Below are 19,840 nucleotides of genomic sequence, written 5' to 3'. Positions count from 1 at the left end.
CAAATAAATATTTGGAAAATATTGGGTCCTATAAGTAATATGATGATCATGAAACCATCGCATTATAAGAATGAAAAGAAATGGAGCAGTGAATACAGATAAATCCAGTTATTATAGATCAAGTATATTTTCTTTTATCTCACTAAGTAAGATGTATAAAGCTTCAAAGGCCCAAATCCAGCAAGGCAGCTATAAGTACATGCATAACCAAACGTGTGTGAGTCATCCTGTGGAAGTTAATAGGACTACTCATGTGCCCAATTGGAACCAGAACTGCCTCTGTTCTGAAAAATGACTGTAAAATGCCACTTACTAGCTTGGCAGGTCTGTCCTTATGTACATTCAGAGTCACAGCTGGTAATTTTAGTGGCAAAAGCAAGTCTTAATGTTATTACTGAAAAAACATCACAACTCTGGGAAAGTGACTTCAATTCTTTTCTTTTCTGTGGCATCATCCACAGAATTGTTAACCAAGTGCCAGATAGTTCCTTCCTGCAGGTTTTCCTATTGAAGAGGGACAAGGGAAACTCAGGCCTGGTCTACACTAGGCGTTTATGTCGAAGTTAGCGCCGTTAAATCGAATTAACCCTGCACCCGTCCACACTGCGATGCTATTTAGTTCGACATAGAGGTCTCTTTAATTCGACTTCTGTACTCCTCCCCGACGAGGGGAGTAGCGCTAAATTCGACATGGCCATGTCGAATTAGGCTAGGTGTGGATGGAAATCGACGCTAATAGCTCCGGGAGCTATCCCACAGTGCACCACTCTGTTGACGCTCTGGACAGCAGTGCGAGCTCGGATGCTCTGACCAGCCACACAGGAAAAGCCCCGGGAAAATTTGAATTTGAATTCCTTTTCCTGTCTGGCCAGTTAGAATCTCATTTCCTGTCTGGATATCGTGGCGAGCACAGCAGCACTGGCAACGATGCAGAGCTCTCCAGCAGTGATGGCCATGCAGTCTGTGAATAGAAAGAGAGCCCCAGCATGGACTGATCGTGAAGTCTTGGATCTCATCGCTGTGTGGGGCGATGAGTCCGTGCTTTCCGAGCTGCGATCCAAAAGAAGGAATGCAAAGATCTACGAGAAGATCTCTAAAGACATGGCAGAGAGAGGATACAGCCGGGATGCAACGCAGTGCCGCGTGAAAATCAAGGAGCTGAGACAAGGCTACCAGAAGACCAAAGAGGCAAACGGACGCTCCGGATCCCATCCCCAGACATCCCGTTTCTACGAGGCACTGCATTCCATCCTCGGTGCTGCCGCCACCACTACCCCACCAGTGACCGTGGACTCTGAGGATGGGATACTGTCCACGGCCGGTTCCTCAGACATGTTAGGGGACGGGGAAGATGAGGAAGGAGATGAGGAGGGCGAGGCAGTTGGCAGCTCTCACAACGCTGATTTCCCCGACAGCCAGGATCTCTTCATCACCCTTACAGAGATCCCCTACGAAGCGTCCCCAGCCATTACCCCGGACACAGAATCTGGTGAAGGATCAGCCAGTAAGTGTTGTAAACATCTAAACATTTATTTTTAACAAAACAGGAATATTAACAATTAAAAGAATGGGTTGTTCATGATTAGTGTGCCCTAGGCGCTTAACGGTTTAGTAAGGGGCAGTGCAAGTTTTGAAAAGAAATCTAGCAATGTCCGGTTTTCAGTGATTGTCCTGCACAAGCCGCTCTACTGTGTATTCCCTGCTACTGCAGCTACAGTAAAATGCGGTCTATATGTGCGGGGATAGAGCAGTAATCCTCCTGGGACATCTCGATGAAGCTCTCCTGGAGGTAACTTGAAAGCCGTTGCATGAGGTTCTTGGGGAGAGCGGCCTTATTGGGTCCTCCGAAGTACGACACGTTGCCGCGCCACGAGATTATCAGGTACTCGGGGATCATTGCTCTGCACAGCAGGGCGGCATACGGCCCTGGTCTTTGGAGGCTTTCCCGGAGCATTCTCTCTTTGTCGCTCTCGGAGATCCTCATCAGGGTGATGTCGGCCATGGTGACCTGCTTTTAATTAGGTAGGGGAATGTTAGTGTTGGGACTGCTTTCCCGTTCCTTTACAGAACTGTCACCGCTGGTTTGCAGCCACGCGGTGGAGGCGGGAGAGGGGCAGCCGAAAGGGATCATTCCCGGGGACAGCCGCGAGGGGGTGGGACAGGGGCAGAGTTCCCGCTTGCCGGATTGCTGGCAGCAGGGACTGACATTGATTTAAATGTGAAATGAGGCCAGTGGTAATATAAAAGTTTTAAACTGCCACAAGTGTACGGCTTACCATGTCTGCCTGCAACAGAAATTCCGTTGTGCTGCCTCGCTTCTCAAATGTGCTGTTCAAGACCCCAGGCACAGAATGCGAAGGCCGAGAATTCGACCTTGTGCTGAGTGCGCATGTGAAAGGTGCTGTGCATGGTCTTGTTCACAGAGAAAGACTATGTTCTTTGTTCACAACTACATTTATCTTTCAGAGGAATTCACTCCCTTTTTCCCATTTCCACAGCCCCGTCTGCGACTGTCTCACAACCTAGCCTGGAATCACACTCCCAGAGGCTAGCGCGGATTAGGCGTAGGAAGAAGAGGACACGGGAGGACATGTTCTCTGAGCTTATGGCCTCTTCCCAAGCCCAGGCAGCACAGCAGACCCAGTGGCGGGAGAACTTGACCCGAATGCACCAAGCCAACATGGATCGGGAGGAGAGGTGGCGGCAGGAAGACCAGCAGGCGACTCAAACGCTGCTTGGACTACTGAGGGAGCAAACGGACACGCTCCGGCGCCTTGTGGATGTTCTGCAGGAACGGAGGCAGGAGGACAGAGCCCCGCTGCAGTCCATCTCTAACCGCCCTCCCCCGCCACCAAGTCCCATACCCACCTCACCCAAAGTGCAAAGAAGGAGAGGCGGCAGAGTCCCTGCTAACTCTCACTCCACCCCTGCAGAGAGCTCTAGTAGCAGAAGGCTCTCATTTCCCAAAATTTGAAAAGTTCTTTCCTTCCCGCCTGACACAAGCCCACGTCCAAGTTTCACCTCCCAATGCCATGTGTAGTTGATAATAAAAAATTCGTTTCTGTTAACTACTGTTTCAATCATGTTCTTTTGGAGGAGGAGGGGAAAGGGGGTTGGAAATTGGACAGGACAGTCTCCTTTGGCAGGGTACATAGTCGGGGGCAGGCACAGCAGCAGGGCACATACACAGTGCAGTGATGCAGTGACTAGTTGCCCCGGTTAGTCTGGGAGGTTGTTTTGATGTAATGTTGGGGGGGGTGGGTTGCTCTGTGACTTTGTGGCGGGGGAGGGCAGTTACAGATCTTAAGCGCCGGTCCTTAGACAGGATCACAGAGCCACACAGCATGGGATCTGTAACCGTCCTCCCCCTGCCACAAAGTCAAATAGACCTCCCATACACACAGTCCCGATCAGGAGGGGTGACAGGCTCCGTTGAAACAAGCATCCCACCGCAGCGGAGCCTGTCAATCCTTGAGTTTAGAAGCTGCATTCGCGTCACAACACTAGACCCGCCCCGCACCACAGTCTGCGTCCCAGTTTTAAAAAATTCCCGCTAAAACAGTATTAAAGAAAACGGTGTGCTTTAACAAAGTAGAACTATTTTTATTTCGACACGTGTGTTGGAGGGGGGGTGAAGGGGGTATGTAACTGGATAGGATAGTCAACATTACCTGGGTAAAGAAACGGGGGCAGGTTTAGCTTCTCAGTACACAAACTATAAAATCACAGGTTACCCTGCTCACTCAGGAACTTTGCTTTCAAAGCCTCCCGGATGCACAGCGCTTCCCGCTGGTCTCTTCTAATCGCCCGGCTGTCTGGCTGTGAGTAATCACCAGCCAGGCTATTTTCCTCAACCTCCCACCCCGCCAGAAAGGTCTCCCCCTTGCTCTCACAGAGATTGTGGAGCACACAGCAAGCTGCTATAACAATGGGGATATTGGTTTCGCTGAGATCACAGCGAGTCAGTAAGCTTCTCCATCTCCCCTTGAGACGGCCAAAAGCACACTCCACCACCATTCTGCACTTGCTCAGCCGGTAGTTGAAGAGTTCTTTTTCAGTGTCCAGGGCGCCAGTATAGGGCTTCATGAGCCAGGGCATTAGCGGGTAGGCTGGGTCCCCGAGGATGACTATAGGCATCTCCACATCCCCAACAGTTATTTTGTGGTCCGGGAAGTAAATACCTTGTTGCAGCCGTCTAAACAGACCAGAGTTCCTGAAAACACGAGCGTCATGAACCTTGCCCGGCCATCCCACGTAGATGTTGGTAAAACGTCCCCTGTGGTCCACCAGTGCTTGCAGCACCATGGAAAAGTATCCCTTTCGGTTAATGTACTGGGTGGCCTGGTGGTCCGGTGCCAGGATAGGGATGTGAGTTCCATCTATGGCCCCACCGCAGTTTGGGAATCCCATCGCTGCGAAGCCATCTATGATCGCCTCCACGTTTCCCAGGGTCACTACCTTTGGCAGCAGTACATCAACGATTGCCTTCGCTACTTGCATCACAACAACCCCCACGGTAGATTTGCCCACCCCAAACTGGTTCGCGACTGACCGGTAGCTGTCTGGCGTTGCAAGCTTCCACAGGGCTATGGCCACTCGCTTCTGTACACTCAGTGCAGCTCGCAACCGGGTGTCACTGCGCTTCAGGGCAGGGGACAGCAACTCACAAAGTTCCAGGAAAGTTCCCTTCCGCATGCGAAAGTTTCGCAGCCACTGGGATTCATCCCAGACCTGCAGCACTATGCGGTCCCACCACTCAGTGCTTGTCTCCCGTGCCCAGAATCGCCGTTCCACGGCATCAACATGACCCATTGCCACTGTGATGTCCTCGGCGCTGGGTCGCCTGCTTTCTGACAGGTCTGTGCTACTCTCAGACTTCAGGACATCACCGCGGTGCCGTAGCCTCCTTGCCTGACTTTTCTGCATCTGCCTCAGGGAAACCTTTATGATAAGCTGCGAGACGTTGAGAGCGGCCACAACTGCAGCGATGGTCGCAGCGGGCTCCATGCTCGGAGTACAGTGGCGTCCGCGCTGTCAATGACTGGAAAAGCGCGCGAACTGTTTTCCCGCCGGCGCTTTCAGGGAGGGAGGGCGGGAGTGATGGACGGATGACGACAGTTTCCCAAAAGCACCCTCGACTCATTTTGTTACCCAGAAGGCATTGCCGGCTACACCCAGAATTCCAATGGGCAGAGGGGACTGCGGGAACTGTGGGATAGCTGACCACAGTGCACCGCTTCGAATGTCGACGCTATCACCGTTAGTGTGGACGCACAAAGTCGAATTACTGTCCTTAGTGTGGACACACACGTTCGACTTTGCAATATCGATTACAAAAATTCGATGCAAGTAAAATCGAACTACTCTCGTAGTGTAGACAAGGCCTCAGTAAGGTTTCCCTTCATGGAATTACTTCCTTCCCTTTAGTAGGGAAAGTGGGGGGTTCTGTGTTCCCAAAGCCCACAGATCTCAAGGGGTCTTCTGTGGCACAGGGCCACTGTCTCTAGCCAATTATTAATTTCCATGTCATAGCTTGAGTTATTTTAAGTGTATAATATTTATCCAGACACATGTAAGTGTAATCAGATGGGTTCTAGGCATTCATTTTAGTGTTGTGATTAATCTTTTATAAAGTCGATTTTAATGTGTGTAATGTTACAGTAGCAGTGTCCCTCAGTACCCTTGAGGTATTGAGTCAGTGCTCTGAAATCATAATGGACAGATAATAAACGAATGCATTATGTACCTACGTCTCACTGAGTGGTAGGAACATAAAATTAGCTGATGCGTGCATGTAATCTGTGTGCCAACATGCTGGATGGATGGCTTTGGGCATTACAGCTGTAGGGCCAACGGGATGGGCTTCTCTTTTGAGAGTTTATCATTTTCTCTGTGATTTTTACAGATTTTGCATGGGTTTTATTTAACTCTGAGCACTAATAAAAGGCAGCAAGCAGTTATTTCACTTCCAAAATGCTGTGGAGGGCTCTAGTTACAAAAGCTCCATGCAGCATGGTGCAGAGGAGAGTAAAAGTAGGGACAGCAGCTGGAAATGGGGCTCTGCATGGAAGGGAGAAATGTCTGAATAATCAGTCTTCATGTGGCTGAAGTGCAGGGGTGGAGAAAGGGAACTCCACCCCTACATAGTACAGCCCCACCATAGTAACTGTTTTGTCTCCCTCCACACCACGTGCATGCTATGGTAGGGCCATGCAAGCTCTGTAAACCTAAATCCTGCCCCTCTTGCCATTCTGGGTGCCAACCTATGCAGGGTCAATGCAGAGACTCCCTCTGGCACAAGAGCTGTAGAATCTTCCCTGAAGTGCCCCTTTCTGCATGCACACACTGTCTGACCCGCCACAATGGGAGACTAAAGCAATGCAGAAGTCTTTGTACTGGCCCTTCTCGCCCTTGGTTCACTCAGGAAAATGAGTAGGGTTTTGTTGGGTTGGTTGGCTTTTGTTTTTGTTTGGCACCCTAATATTGTTTAGGCAAAATCTTTCTGGGAAACTTTGCTGAGGGGCACACTTTTTATTAGCATCTTATTTCTGTCCACTGCCCCAAAATAGTAGCAGAAAATATCTGTTCATGTGTGGAATTGTTAGGCTTATCTGAGTGACACACAGCATGAAAAATGTTTCCCTTCGATTATTTTTAACAGTGTGAAGCAAATCATAGTTTTTCTCCAAATGTCATTGAGAAAAGAAGGCTGGCTGCCTGTTTGGAATTGCCTGTGTTTTCAGTGGGCAGCATATATGGCATTCAAAACTGATGTTGCTAATTAAATAACACATTCAGGAACCAAGAGTAAACTGTAGTCTGTTCAAGTCACCCCTCAGGTGCTTTGTGTCACCTGGTAAGATTCAGCTCATTAGCCGTAATAAAGTCATTATCTGCTTACAAAGCTAGAAGCAGATGGACTGTAAAAAAAAAAATCATCATGTACTGCTGAATCTGTGTGTGTGTGTGTGTGTGTGTGTGATTTTAATGAAATAACATTGAATTAAAGCTGTTTTGTGTGTGTGTGTGTGTGTGCGCGCAATTTTAAATTCAACAGATCAGTTAAATTAACTGTTGGCAATCTCTGAGAACAGCATGCAGATAAAACATATGGGATATTCACAGCTGCCTAAAGCCAGAAGGGACCATTATGATCATCTAGTCTGACTTCCTATATAGCACAGGCCATAAAACTTCACCTAATTATTTCTGCATCAAGCCCATAACTTCTGTATGAAGCATATCTTTTTAGAAAGATATGCAGTTTTTATTTAAAGACTTTTAATGATATAGAATCGACGACATCCCTAGGTAAGTTGTTCCAATTGTTAAGTACCCTCACTATACAAAAAAAATGTATACATTATTTCCAGTTTGAATGTGTCTAGCTTCAGCTTCCAAGCATTGGATCGTGTTATGCCTCTGATGGCTAGAGTAAGGAACCCTATGCTATCGGAAATCTTCTCCTTATGTAAGCACTTTTAGATCATGATCATGTCACCTCTTAAACTTTTCTTGGATAAACTAAATAGATTGAGTTCTTTAGTCTTTCACTATAAAGCACGACTTCCAAAGCTCAAATCATTCTTGAAGCTCATTTCTAAAGCCTTTCCAATTTGTCAATATTATTTTTGAAGTGGGGACACCAGAACTGGACAGAGTTTCCAAGAATGGTCTTGGTCTTACTGATGCTGTTATGCACCTCTTTTGATAAATTATGTAGATTTCCAGAAACCTAATGATAATCTTTGGAGAATTATGTGCATTATGGAATACTAGCAAAAATAATTAGAATAATCAAGATATGATCATGCAGAATGTGCAGTCAGGTATGGTGACATCATCAACCAGTCATCTGCAGTGAGAATGGAGTAAAGTAAGGATGTATTATGTCCCCACTATTGTTTGCACTAGTCATTGACTATGTCATGAGGAAATTAACCCCAGAAGGCAACTGAGGAATTTTGTGGATGAATGAAAGCACAATTGGATAATCTCATTTTTGCTAATGAGATTGCCCTGTTTAATGAAAAAGAAGACCCAGCTTTGGCCAGATACAACAAAACAAGTTGGTTTGTTCATCAACAATGGGAAGCCAAAATATTTGGCTATAAATGTCCCAAAAGTAACCATTAGAGTCAGAGAAGAAACGCTAGAAATAGTAAGTCATTTTACGTGTTTAGAGAGTGAAATGTGCAATAATGGGGATATTATGCTAGATGCCAAGCAACAAATATCAAAAGCAGCAAACTACTTTCATAAACTTGAAAAGATTTGTAAAAGTAGCATGAGTGGCACTGACAAAAAACATGTTTGTTTTTTTTAATATTGGCATCATGTCTGTCCTTTATGGAGCAGAATCATGGAAATCTAAAACAGAAATTGATAAGAAGATCAACTCCTTCCTAAGTAAAGGCCTGCGAAATATCTTCAGAGTCCTTTGGAAAGAGTTTCTTCCAATATCAGAAATTCTAAGTAGAGAAAACAAATCTAAATCATCAAGTATGGTAAGAAGATGATCATGGACATATATAAGACATGGTTTAAGGATGCCACCAACATGACTTCCATGGCAAGTGATAATTCTGGAAAGAGGAAAAAAGGACAACCTAGAGAGGTATTAGGCAGAACAACAAAGAAGCCAAATCCATCAGCATAACACTCAGGAGTCTAAACAGACCAGCACAAGACTGAAATAAATGGTGGAAATTGGTGGATACCTTATGTACATGAGGATGTGGAAGGATAAAGAAGAAAGAATAATGCTGTATATAGCGGTGGTTAACACCTCACTCCTACTACTTGATATTCTCCTGTATCCCTTGTATAGCTAAGGATTACATTAGCTCTTAGACACTGCATTGCACTGGGAAATCATGCTCAACTAGTTCTCTACCATGATCCCTATGTTCCATTCAGAGTCACTGCTTTCCAAAGCACAGTCCGTCATCCTGTAAGGGTGACCTACAGTCTTTGTTCCTAGACGTATCTGACCTTGTATTTGGCTGCATTAAAAAATGTTGTTCAAGTGAGCCTGGCTTATTCAGATCACAGTGTAGAACTGATCTGTCATTATGATTATTTACCACTCCAGCAATTTTGTGTTATATGCAAACTTTATTAGTAATGATTTTATATTTTCTTCAAGATCATTGATTAGAATATTGAATAGAATTGGGCCAAGACCAGATTCTGGAAAGAGACCTTCAGCCAATTCTTGGGTGCAAGTTGCCAGTCCTGCAGATTTAAAACCATTTAACTTTAGTAGCTGCTGTTTAACATCCTGCCTAGTGTGACAAAGTTCCTCCTCTATCTTGGTGGGTCCTGCGCTTATTGGTGGATTTTCTTGCCTCAGAGATTCACCATGTGGGTTGGGGAACAGCCCAGAGACCTTCCCCTCTGGGAGAACCCACAGTTCAGGTCAATTGGGAGGTTTTGGGGGAACCCAGGCTCACCCTCTACTCCAGGTTCCAGCCCAGGGCCCTGTGGACTGCAGCTGTCTATAGTGCCTCCTGTAACAGCTGCATGACAGCTACAACTCCCTGGGCTACTTCCCCATGGCCTCCTCCAAACACCTTCCTTATTCTCACCACAGGACCTTCCTCCTGGTGTCTGATAACACTAGTGCTCCTCAGTCCTCCAGCAGCACTCACTCTCAGCTCCTTGGGCCTCTTGCTCCCAGCTCCTCACACTCACACCACAAACTGAAGTGAGCTCCTTTTTAAAACCCAGGTGCCCTGATTAGCCTTCCTTAATTGATTCTAGCAGCTTCTTCTTAATTGGCTCCAGGTGTCCTAATTAGCCTGCCTGCCTTAACTGGTTCTAGCAGGTTCCTGATTACTCTAGTGCAGCCCCTGCTCTGGTCACTCAGGGAACAGAAAACTACTCATCCAGTGACCAGTATATTTGCCCTCGACCAGACTCCTGTACCCCACTGGTCTGGGTCTGTCACACTAGTTACTGTTGGGATGGAAAGTATTTCATTATTGCTATAAGATATGAATACATCAGCCAGCTTCTTTCCAAATACACAACCGAAATATTTATTGAACCCTTCTGCCTTTTCTGCACCATTAGTGGCAATTTTATAATCTCCATCTAATAACAGAACTATACCATTGCTAGGGTTAATTTTCTACCTGATTTTAAAAAAATCTTATTGTCCTTAACCATACTGGCCATAGAGCTTCCTCTTCCCTCATAATATGAAGTCACTAGTTAGATATGTGGAATCCAGGGACAATAATTCACTTGTCATAGAAATGTAGATGGAGTCACAGAATTACAGTCTTTTCAGAGGATCTGCAGTTTTCTTCAGAAGCAAACCCCTTTTTATTAAAAGGAAAACTTTAAATTTTCTAGCCTCTTTGGGTATATCTACACAGCCCATGGAAGCAAGCCTCCTAGCTCAGGTGAACAGACATGGGCTAATGGGGCTCACACTCATGTTGTAAAATAGCTGAATAGGCAGCACCTTGAAGTTGTGGCTTGGGCTGGAGCTCAGGCTCTGACACCCACCCTCTTCGCTAGTCTTGAGAGCTCAAGCTCCAACCGGAGCTGCAGCTCCAAGGCACTGTCTGCACAGCTGTGTTTACAGTGCTAGCCCTGCCACCCTGAGTCTGTCGACCCAGGCTGGGAGGCTCTCTACCACAGGCTGTGTAGACACCCTTATGAAATTGTCTTTTTGAGACAGAAAGAATGAAATAAATAGTATCCAAATAGGTGTGAACAGTGCCTAAAGTGAAAAATTACCCCATTCATCAAACTGAGTTAGCACATTTTGAATTTAGCAAAAACATGAATGTAAAATTCCCACCAGTGGAAGCAAATTGGATTTATAAATTTAATCCCAATTGCCGGTTCTCTACTTCTGCTCTTCTAATTCTCTAAGCCAGTTCCTGGTTGCTCCTGTATACCATTCCTCTGTTTCTGTCTTCCCAGCCCTTCAAACATAACCCGATCCTGGCACTGTTGCTTCTCTTCTAAATTCCCAATATGATCCTCCAGCTTCTGCTCTTCCTACCATCCTACAGTGTGTATCTATATGTTTTGTTCATGGTTAAAACTCTACAAATATGTCTTTGTATATGTATGTGTATATTATGTGTTAGAATGTTCTATTAGAGCCAGGCAACACTTTTTTGCACAAACTGGTTTAAAAAAAAAAAAAACACTTGTTTTCAACAACAATTTTTTTGTGGAAAATTATCAACTTTATCAATTTTTAAAATATTTTTACCAAATTTTCAAAATTTTCAAAATTCACCAGGTTTGGTAAATAACAAATATAAAATGTGAATTTGGTTCAAAACTTTTAACAATCAATTTCATGAAAATGGGAAATGGGTCTGTTTTGAACTCTGTAAAATATAAACAAGAAATTTTTGTAACTTTTTGCAAAATTGTTTTCCTGTTTTTGAACAACTCTATGATCAGTTCTCTGTATGTGTATTTTTAGCATAAAAGAAAAGAGAGGGTTAATAACAAGAAGAAGAGAAACAACAGAATAACACCAATGAAATCTTGGGAATTTAACTTAATTTCAGGATGACAATTTAGAATCTCTAATAACACATTGTACTTTAAAAGACTTATAAGTCATAATGTGTATTCAAACCACATTAAGTAAAAGAATGAAAGTACATGACTTGTCAAGGCCAATTTCTAATCTTTTTCCAGGTTATCAAAACAAATAACAACATTCTTTAATATTTCATAAGGAAAAATGTGTATCTTAGTTAAGTCCCATAGACAGTCAATGGGATTTAGACTCCTAAATGTATAAAACACTTTTGAAAATGAGATTTAGGTTGCTTAATCAGTTAGGTGTTGCAACACCTAAGTACTTTTTAAAATCTGGGCCCTGGAGGATCATATAAGTACCTAAAAATAGATCTTAATGTAATCTAGCAGGACCTTATGGCTTATGCTACAGTATGCAAACATAAAAAAGGAGCATATGTAGTGAAATAGGTTTAAAAAATCCAGATCCAAAGGTTCTGTCAATCTTCTACACCATTACAAATAAAATATGCATGTAATACCTTCTTTCTGTACTTTAGAAATTGTTTACCAGAGGAGTTTTAAATGTGATTATGGCTCAGTATTAATCAAATTTTATACTAAAATATTTTAAATACAGTGTAATATGACAAACCAAAAATGTGGAAAGGGAAATATGGTTTAGTGGATAGGATGCTGGACTGGGCATCTGGAGACCTGGGTTTTATTCACTGCTTTGTCACTGACCTGTTGCATGACTGCAAGCAAGTCACTTCACACTTCTGCTACTTTTTCTCCATTGTAAAATGTTTAGAGACCCATAAATGAAAATAGTTCTATATGTGAGCATAGAATTATTATTATTTATTATTGAAAGGAGCTTCATTGTTTGCAATATTTTGTGTCCTGCTGAGATACACGGTGAATCAACACTCAGCTTGTGATTAAACTTCTTTATTTTGATTACAAAAGTAGTTCTGAAGTTAACAGCCATGGGACCAAATTCTGTTGTCTATTATATTGGTATTGTAATAGGGAGCAAAATTTGCTCCAGGAAGAAAAATCTATGCAAAGAGGGAGTAAAGGTCACTAGGTACACAATGTCAATCCAATCAATAACAACACAGGCAGTTGGAAACCTGATGTTGTTTATCATTTGAGATTAATATTTCAATGGGCTAAAATCCCGCTCTGTGTTCAGAGTCAGGTTGCTCACAGGTAGCTGCATGGTGGAACCAGTAGAAAGCAGCTATTTGAATACGGTAGTTCTATAGGGCTACTCATTCTGGATATGGGATCTTCTTGTTGATACCTGATGGATGACTAACTTACGTAACGCACCTTCTAGACCGCTCTGTGCAGATTTGCTAATTACTATGAGAAGCATCCTCTCTGTACATTCCAGTTCTGGTAAACTGCAGGAACAGCAAGTATCTGTGGTGTCCCCCTAGGGAGCACACCTCAGCAGTTCTGGGACCAGTTATGTCTCTAGCAATAATACCAGGCAGTCACTTTCTAGAGGCTGAATGGGATTAGCTTCTCTTTCTCTGTTGACTTAGAAACCTGCATGATTAGGGCTGATTGATGATGTGAAAATGAGATGCACAGAATTTTGCACATGGATGTGGACACAACAGCAGCACCTGAACGGCTTTTGGAAAAGTAAGAGACTCCATCAGGTTATTCAGTGTGATATAGGTCTGTTTAATATAGTAAATTGATATAGTGAGTGGATAACACTTATTGTGTGCAGGAAATGTTGGATTGTATGCACTGTAGTATTTTTGGTTTTGTATTTCTTGTATGGTGAACAGAAAACTCTAGCGGATTCATCCGTTTTTCATAGTAACCCAAAAACTGATCTTTGTATTGTTGTCATGGGGCTGTATCTTTAACACAAGGGAGACCTGGGAAATAAACTACCAACTATGGGCTCATTTATAGCCATGCAGCTCCATCGAATTTTTTTCTTAATTATTGCTGCAACAATTTGTGGAAGGTATTATATTTCCAAAGCCTTTTTGTCACAGGGACAGAACACTATGTATTAGCAAAATTTAGAATTCTGATTAACTTAAAAAAATATTTTGCTTGTTCTTGCTGCTTGTTCTGCTCAACAAATGCAAAGATTTTTTTAAAATCTGCATTTTTAATTTAAACTTTTTTTCTCGTTTTCCCTTTTTCCCCCAAGAGAGGTAATTATTTAAGTATGCAATATCTGTCTGAAGAGTTTTGGGGGAGGTTTTTTGCTTGTCAGAAGAGGTCATAAAATCCTAGAAAAAAGACAGGGAAAAGAGCCATTTAGTTCATCAACCCTTTCTCCATACCCACTGTAGGGCTGTTCTATTATATTTTTGACTGCTTTGGTCCCAATTAAGTCAGCTTCCCCCATCACTTTAGAAGATTTGCGTACAATTTAATGTTTATCGTTGTCAGGAAAGTTAGTTCTAGTCTAGGAGAGAGGCAGGGAGTGATTAACCCATAGATTATTTGGTATAAAGATCAGAGATGTCTACATTTAGCTCACATGTCACCAGTCTTGCCATAGAAGCAGCCTTTATTCATGCAGGTAAACCTATTGATTTCAATGGGATCATTTGTGTGGATTGGAATGACTCGTGAGTAAGTGTTTGCAGGATTGGACCCTTAACTAAATTGATTTCTGCCTTATCATAGTTACATGCTATTAGGCTTGTAAATAATAGGAGCTAATTTGTCAGAATAATTTTAAAATCAATGGCTTCTACTTAGTGTTATGGATTAAAAATAAAACAACCACAATCTCATATGAAATTCCTTTCTCTGCATGGTACCATCATATATAGTATATACATACAATATAATATATAATTTAAAGCACCTTCTCCTGAAATTTCCTACAGTTTTTTAAAAATTCAGGCTTAAACACGTAGGACCAAATTCAGCACATGTATATGCAGGTGCAGCTCCACTGATGAATTTGGCCCCTGATTTTCAGTTAGATTCCAATCAAGCACTTAAAAAAAAAAAGGCAACCAGAACCTTTTGCTAATGGAAATAACTTCTAACACAGTATTTCCTTACATGATTGCTGATTTTCCTTATAATAAGGCAGATGTCGTGTTTTTCAGAAGTCAGTGGGGCTCCATCTAAGCACAGCAGGACACCCACATGCAGTCCCCTATGGGATTGGGCCTTAGGTATGGTGAATGTGCCGTTTGGGCTTTTCACCCTCCTTTGAGCCATGCATACACCCAGAAGCTACGGACTCTCACAGTGTGGATTTAGAGAGGCAGGGACTGCTATTCTTATCCCTAAAATGCAGCAGTAGCCTCAGAGCTGTTATGTTGGTTCCTGCAAATGCCCAGTATGTGAACTTCACCCGTAAAGCAAATGAATACATATCTTTTCCACTAGTTTTTGACAACTGAACAGTCACTTTTTCACTGTATAGATTATTATTATTTCTTTGTATTATTCTATGCTTAAGAGTCTCCTCCTTGAGGTTGTGTGGTATAAAGGAAGGGGAAATGTAAGTGACCACAGGTACATTTGTCTTGCTGCATCCATTATCCGAAATTGAATTGCACAGATGCAATTGGCACTGCTCAAGTTTCTTCTTGCTTGTGTTGCTTGTGTGGAGGGGGAGATGCTGAAGAACTGGAGGTGAGGAAAAACAGAGAAGGAAAAATTCCGCAAAAACAAATGGAAAGAGTAACGAACAGGGAAAAACAAGGGAGGGTACAAAGACTTGATGCCCAATAAAATTCCTTTCTGACTGTAAATGTGAAAAAAGAGCGGGTATGTTTACACTTTGAGCTGGGGGTGTGATTCCCAGCTCTAGCTCTCATTGAGCAAGCGAGCTAAACACAGAGCGTAGCTGCAGCAGTGCGAGCTGTGGGATTGGCTGACTGCCCGCAGCACATACCCGTCTGAAACCCTAGGCATGTATTTGAGATGGCTTGGGCATCCCGCCACTTGTAACAGCATGGCTACATTCTGTGTTTCACTGCCTAGCTGGATGAGAGCCAGCGCCAGTATTTCTCCATAATCCCATTTTAGAGTGTAGACATATTCAGCAAGACTTGAAGGCCAGACCCAGGGAAATACTGAGGTCATCCACATAAGTATCTTCAGGGAGTTTCATCTCACTTTCCTACCCTGGATCCAATGCAGCAAATGCAATGCAAGCAAAAGGGCAAAGTGTAAAATGAGCAAAGTACAAGTATAAAGCAAGCAGTTAATCAGTTAATATTTAATCAGTACTTTCAAGATTTAAGCCTTGAACAAGTCCTGACTAGTGTTATATGCTTATTAAGCAGGAAGGGCAAAGAGGGTTCACAATGGTAAGTGGTGACAGTGCTGCTGTGATAGTTGAATTTGGAATGCCTGTAATAAAAATAAAACATAAAGAAGTGATGGTGGTAATAAAGTCTATGCATTCCAAATTGCTAAGTATTCCACTTGTTGAGTAAATTCCTTTTGGGAAAGTAAGGATGTTTTTACAGTATTAAAAACACTTACAAATAAAATGCATCCTAAAAATGAAGAGATGTTTATGGATGGGAAGATATAGGAGGACTGTGGGGTTTTTCTTTGCATGATTTATGAGTGTAGACTTTCTTGAATGGCTTGTTTTAACACCTAGAGCCTGGGATAGGCATAGCAAACAAATCTAAATACATAAAGAATGAACTACCTTCTACGTTGCTGTCAATCTCTTTCTAAAATTTATTATGAAAACTGGGTTGTCTGTTTACAAAATATTAGCTTGGAGGGATGCCCTGACTATTGGAATGGTAGAGACAATGTTATCCCTCCTCCCGCCCAACCCCTGACCAACACACACACACACTGAAGGGCCCTGGCTTCCAATCATTAAAGAGTTGGCGGTAATGTTAAAAAAAGGGCACTTTCTTGCTCTCACTGTTTGACTTTCAAATGGAAACCTCATTAAAGAAAAATAGATGGGCTGTGGCCTCTTAAAGTTTTTTCCACAGTGTTTAGTCAACACATGAAAAACTTGTCCCATTTTGCAGCATCTGGTATCCAACATAATTCTCAAGAGTCCAACATGGGCAGTATTAGCGGCCTGGACTGGAGAGGGAGACCTAAAATACCAAACTGACATTTATGTCTGTGAGAGTCATGCAGTTAAAACCCTGTATGAGTCTGAGAATATTAAGTGTTAGTATTTCCGCTTAAATGTAAACTATACTTTTGGTCTTCAGTATCTATCCATTCACCTGCTCAAGAGAAGAGAAATTTGCACCTGAGAGTCTGTATGGATATGATGCATTTGGTATTGCCAACTCCAAGAGTTCAAAAATCATGAGATTGTCTTTAGTTCACGAGTTTGGTTTTTTAAACAATAATAATAATACAGCTAGTGTTTGATTTTGGAGCCCATAGGTTTCACGTTTTGAAGCAACCGTGAGGCTAGAAACGTACTCTTTTATCAAATGAATTCTAAGATTCTCACTTATTCATGATAAAATCATGAAAGTTGGCAGCACTGGAGAGTTCTGTGAAGTATCCGTGGTCCTCAAACTATGGAGATTATTTTTTTCGCATCAGGCCCAGAATGCAGTTCAGGTGATGCTTCTTAAACGATAGGAGATTAAATGCAATGACAAACATGATATTTAATATTGGCTGGTTTCGGTTTGTATGGCGTTGAAATAGATAGGAAAGTCAATGCTATCAATTTTGTTCCCATATCTCGGTGATTACAGTAGTATTGGACAAAGCTCAAAGGGTTGAGAGGTTCAGTGTAGATCAGCACCTAACAACCAAGGGTCACTTTGAGACATCTTTAAAAGGCCTGGTTTTCAGAAAGTACTGAGCACTCTGGAACACTTGAGGGCAATTGCACCTGTATTTCCCCTTAGTGGGCCAGCAAGGACATTCAGTCTCAGGCCTCCAGATCCCCAGCTGTTGCCTTTCTTGGATGGAGACCCACGTCTCACTCACTTCTGACCAGGTGTGATGGGCTGCAGGTGGCTCTGCAGGGGTTTACTGTGCATTGCAGGCTATGGAAGCCATGCTCCTTCGCTTCTGCTGGGGCAAGGTACAAAAGGTATAAAAGGAAGCAGCCCAGCTCAGTCTGGGCAGGCTGCTGAAGGGAGAGGACACCAGCTGTAGGCTCTCTCCAGGGAGCTGCTACAGGACCCAACTTCAGAATCAAGGCACACTGAGCCCCAGTTGGATTCCAGGCTGCCTGACCAACCCCAAGAGGAGGCCCTGCCATAAGGAGCTACACCGCCTGAGGACCCCAGAGACCCATGGGAACCTCACTGGCGAAGACAGGGTAGGAAGCAGCACGGGGACTTAGACTTTGCTCTGGTGGGTGAACCGGAGAACCAATCAGCGTGTTTCGGGAGGATCCCTGCTGACTCAGTGGCGAGTAACCCCGCCATTGCCAGGGCCCTGGGCTGGGGCTTGGAAGAACAGGGAGGGCCCAAGTTCCCCTACCTGGGATGTCACACCCTCCTGAGTGGCCCCCCATTTCCCCAATGGGCCAATAGGCCACACAATCCCACAGAGGGGTATGACTTTATTGACTCTGGCCACTAGGTCACACTGACCCGACTGCAAGGGTGGCTTTATTAACTCCAGCCATTAGGCCAAGCTACCCTGACTGTAAGGGGCTTCTGTATTGACTCTGGCCATTAGGCCTCGCTGCCCTGAGTGGAAGGGCTGCTTTATTGACTCGGGACACTAGGCTGTATTACCAGGTTCCATAGTGTCATTCACAGAGGACCTAACCAGCTTCAGTACCGCTTCTTCCCTTTCTTGTGACCATACGTGACTGGGCACCCCCGTGACCTACCCCACAACAAATGGGTGGAGAATTAGGGCAATGACGGGACTTGCTGAGAGGTCCAGAAGAGAGGGGAATCAGGCAACGAGACCCCTGCACCACCCTGACATGGATACCGAAAAGCTCCTTAAGTGGATCTACACTGCACACTTCTGTCAGCAGCGTGTAAAGCACATACTTGCATAGCCCCCATAGCCTGAGTATAAAGAGCAGTGTAGCTGGTGAGGCACTACTTAGGCAACTGGAGTAAGGACATACCTGAAGGGTGCGGATATGTACTCGAGCGCATACCCTGCATGCTTTCTACTCGCCCAACCCATACTTCCCCGTCCACACTGTTATTTTTAGCAAGGTAGTGGCCTGCTGTCACCCTGCTGCTGGAGTCTTTCCCCTCCACAGAAAAAACTCCCTCAGCAGGGAACGGCTACTAGCTCCCCATTGTTGGAGTTCTTCACCACAGGGAAAAACTCCAGCAGCAGGGAAAGGCTCTGCCAGCTCCCATTGCTGGAGCCCTTCCACACCTCAGGGAAAGACTCCAAGACTGGAAAAGGCTCTGAAATTTCCCTGTTGTTGCACAAGTAGCACATCATTCTTTCTATGCAAGCCTACTGTATGCTTAGGGTAAAAACACTACAGAGAAAATATATTGAAAACAATAAAATAACCTGCATGCATGCTAATAACCTTACCAGACCCAATCCCCACTCTAACATGGGCTCTGGTAGGAGCAGTCCTTCAACTGCCCACCCCCAGGGTTTCCTTTGTGATCACAAGTTCATCACAGCTTCAGCTCAGAACAAGTGCATGGTCTTAAGGGGCCACAGTACCTGCCCTTCCAACCTTTCTCAAAGGATTGGGGCCCTCTGTGGACCAAGGGTCCTGTCCATTTGCTAGATCAGGAAGAAGGCCCTGAATCCAGGATATTTATCAAAAAAATACTTTTTGTATGTTGATCCCTGGAAAATCCATATTTGAGTATATGTGAACCTCTCCAGGGGGCGGCTTTAAAGGGCTGATAACAGTGGAAGTTCATTAGCATCCCCTCCCTATTGGAGAAAGTACATATAGTGCCACAATGAGACATACACAATTACATTTTAATGCACTGTACCCCAGAGGTACTAACCCTAATTCAATAAGGTTTAACTTAATTCAATAGAGTTTATCTTAATTTCACAAGGTTTGTTCAGGATATTACAGGATGCTGTCAGTCTGTCACTTACCCCCCTTCTGAAAATCAGGCTCTGTCAGAGAATCTCAAGCTGGTCATCCAAAAATTGAAGCAGCAAAATTACCTGTCACTTCTGAAAATCTTGGCCATGATGTTTGTCTAAACATTCCAGATCTTTTAGTATTGCAAAGGAAGTTTGGAAAACACAAAAAAGAGGCTTTCTCATGAATATCCTTCTTCTAATGGGCCCAGAAATAGTACAAGAATACCTTTTTTTGTTGGATTTCAGCTCTTCTCCTTCATGTCCCAAGTACAGCTGGGTGAAATTTTTTGAATAGTTTATTTGACAAAAATGTGATCTTGGG

The 19,840-nt window shown here is 43.6% G+C and overlaps 2 protein-coding genes across 5 annotated transcripts in view; both read left to right on the top strand.

Annotated features, from left to right (window-relative positions):
- PTPRR (protein tyrosine phosphatase receptor type R) overlaps window positions 1-19,840 on the top strand; it is a 214,020-nt gene that overhangs the window by 78,007 nt on the left and 116,173 nt on the right. The window contains exon 1 of one of the 4 annotated variants that reach the window (XM_065558902.1): window positions 12,598-13,164. The exons of the other annotated variants lie outside the window; for them this stretch is intronic. The gene's annotated coding sequence lies outside the window, so the exon portion shown is untranslated. Of the gene's footprint in view, window positions 1-12,597; window positions 13,165-19,840 lie in introns of those variants that run through there. 4 annotated transcript variants of the gene reach the window in all.
- Window positions 526-3,068, top strand: LOC135973822 (uncharacterized). Its single transcript, XM_065558931.1, has 2 exons — window positions 526-1,504; window positions 2,499-3,068. The coding sequence occupies exons 1-2, from the start codon at window positions 928-930 to the stop codon at window positions 2,972-2,974; spliced, it is 1,053 nt and encodes a 350-aa protein (XP_065415003.1). The 5' UTR covers window positions 526-927; the 3' UTR covers window positions 2,975-3,068.

Source organism: Chrysemys picta, chromosome 1 (genome assembly GCF_011386835.1).
Source record: "Chrysemys picta bellii isolate R12L10 chromosome 1, ASM1138683v2, whole genome shotgun sequence".
NCBI lineage: Eukaryota > Metazoa > Chordata > Testudines > Emydidae > Chrysemys > Chrysemys picta.
This window is presented reverse-complemented; position numbering and strand designations above follow the sequence as displayed.